The 1,994-nt window shown below is 41.8% G+C and overlaps 1 protein-coding gene across 1 annotated transcript; it reads left to right on the plus strand.

The window, feature by feature from the left end:
* Positions 1-928: 928 nt before the first annotated feature.
* On the plus strand, positions 929-1,769 carry LOC109503696 (uncharacterized). Its single transcript, XM_019840649.2, has 2 exons — positions 929-1,461; positions 1,541-1,769. Exons 1-2 carry the CDS (start codon positions 1,203-1,205, stop codon positions 1,606-1,608), a joined length of 327 nt encoding a protein of 108 aa, XP_019696208.1. The 5' UTR covers positions 929-1,202; the 3' UTR covers positions 1,609-1,769.
* The last annotated feature ends 225 nt before the right edge of the window (positions 1,770-1,994 follow it).

Consider the following 1,994-nt stretch of genomic DNA (forward strand, 5'->3'; position numbering starts at 1 on the left):
GGCTCAGAATTTAACGTATAATCGAGCATCAGCTACCGAACAGAAATTAAAAAATTGGTTCAACGAAGTTTCTGAGTATCTAACCGCAACGAATTTGTTAAATATCGACCCGAAGAGAATATTCAACTGCGACGAAACTGCGTTTATGTTGTGCCCTAAAGCAGATCGCGTAATTGTACGAAGAGGAGCGAAAGGAGTATATAAAGTAGTTGATGCAGACGAAAAAGAATGTCTCACGACACTTTTTATGGTTAATGCTGCTGGCACGATGGTACCGCCCATAGTAATGTATTGGTATCAAAAAATACCTGCCAGTGTATCACAAAATGTACCATCAGGTTGGAGCATCGGCACGTCTGATCGAGGATGGATGACGGCGGAAACATTTTATGAATACATAGCCAACGTCTTCTACTCGTGGCTTCAGAAGAATAACGTCGAGTTTTCGATCGTACTCTTCGTCGATGGTCATTCATCACATTTAACTTTGCCTCTTAGTAACTTCTGTCGCGAACATAAAATAGAGTTGATTGCTCTATTCCCGAATGCCACACACATTCTGCAACCCCTGGACGTTGCCGTTTTTCATCCACTAAAAAGAGCGTGGAAGAAAACAGTGAACCACTGCCGACTAGAGAATAACGGAGCGCGACTGAAAAAAGAAATGTTCGCACCTCTGCTGCAGGAAATTTTCGACTCGATAAACCTCACGCAAACTATTACAAAAGGGTTCGAAACGTGCGGTTTATCTCCGTTCTCAGCGGATGCAGTGAATTTTAATATCCTCAAAAAAGGACGGGCCTCTGAAAATACCGCGCTCAGCGACATATCCGAAAACGAGGTTTCCAGCGTAGGTATAGGCGAAAATAAGAAACAACTACAATTCTTCGAGCAGCGTTTGTCGGCGAATTTAGTGAAGACCTTTCAAGAATCGAGACATGCGGGAGTTTGGACTGGAGAGATAAAAAATGAAGGACTTTTTCAGTTTTGGCTTCAGTTGAAAGAACTCGCCGGTATAAGGAGTATAAATAGTTAACGTTTACAACATTATGAGCTTAGGGTTGTTTACTGTGGTTTCGCAAACATGGTTCTTTTACTACTTTTATCTATAAGTATATGGGTTTTTTCATTAAGTAGCTAATAATGAAGATACTACGAAAACAACGGAAGCCGTCGGAGGAGATTTTGTTGACGAAAGCTGCATGCCGGTCACGATTGAGCAAAGCTGCAATATTGAGGAATCATCGGCGAACATCGAGCTCCGTACTGACGTAGAAGACATTGATGCTACTCTTCAGCAAGGAAATTCCATTATTTTCGACGTGGACGAGAATGGAACTCTCGTACAAGTACACCCGGAAGTAGAGAGCCTCAATGAGAGCGTTGGTATACCAACAATCAACGGACTGTCGATGACTGTGGAGGAACCTCGTAATGTCGCAGAAAATAATGATCGCGAAGGTTTGTATTAGAAACGGTCTTATTAATGCTAATATTTGTGTTAATACATATCAGTTACGTGCAGAAATTATTTACATAGATAGGGGTATCGTCGAATGTCGAGCACCGAAGAACATTCCAGGACCATTCGCGAAAGCTTTGTTTTGACCCGAAGAGGTCAAAAGAAAGAAACCGCTACCGAAAAGAACTGAGACAGTCCCGAGCGTCGCTACATCCGACGAGTGGCAGACGTACCATCAATCGAAGCAGGAAAAAGAACAGGCCGAGTTGCAGAAGAAAGAACAAAGGCTGAGAAGAAGACTGGAGGCACGAGAAAAAGATTCAGCAGGAAAAAAGAAAACAGCTCCAAGAAGAAAATAAAAGAATACTGGTCCAAAAACAGTTGCAGATAAACGCAATAAAGAGAGAGCTAGCTGAAAACAGGCAATGCCAGAAAAAGACCGGAGCAAAACAAAAGAAGCAACGAGTAACAGAACAATGAGCTATTATTATTCATTATTCATTAAATATTCGTTAAGAACTTCGTGTGAGAA

Source organism: Harpegnathos saltator, unplaced genomic scaffold (genome assembly GCF_003227715.2).
Source record: "Harpegnathos saltator strain DR-91 unplaced genomic scaffold, Hsal_v8.6 scaffold267, whole genome shotgun sequence".
Taxonomy (NCBI): Eukaryota; Metazoa; Arthropoda; class Insecta; order Hymenoptera; family Formicidae; genus Harpegnathos; species Harpegnathos saltator.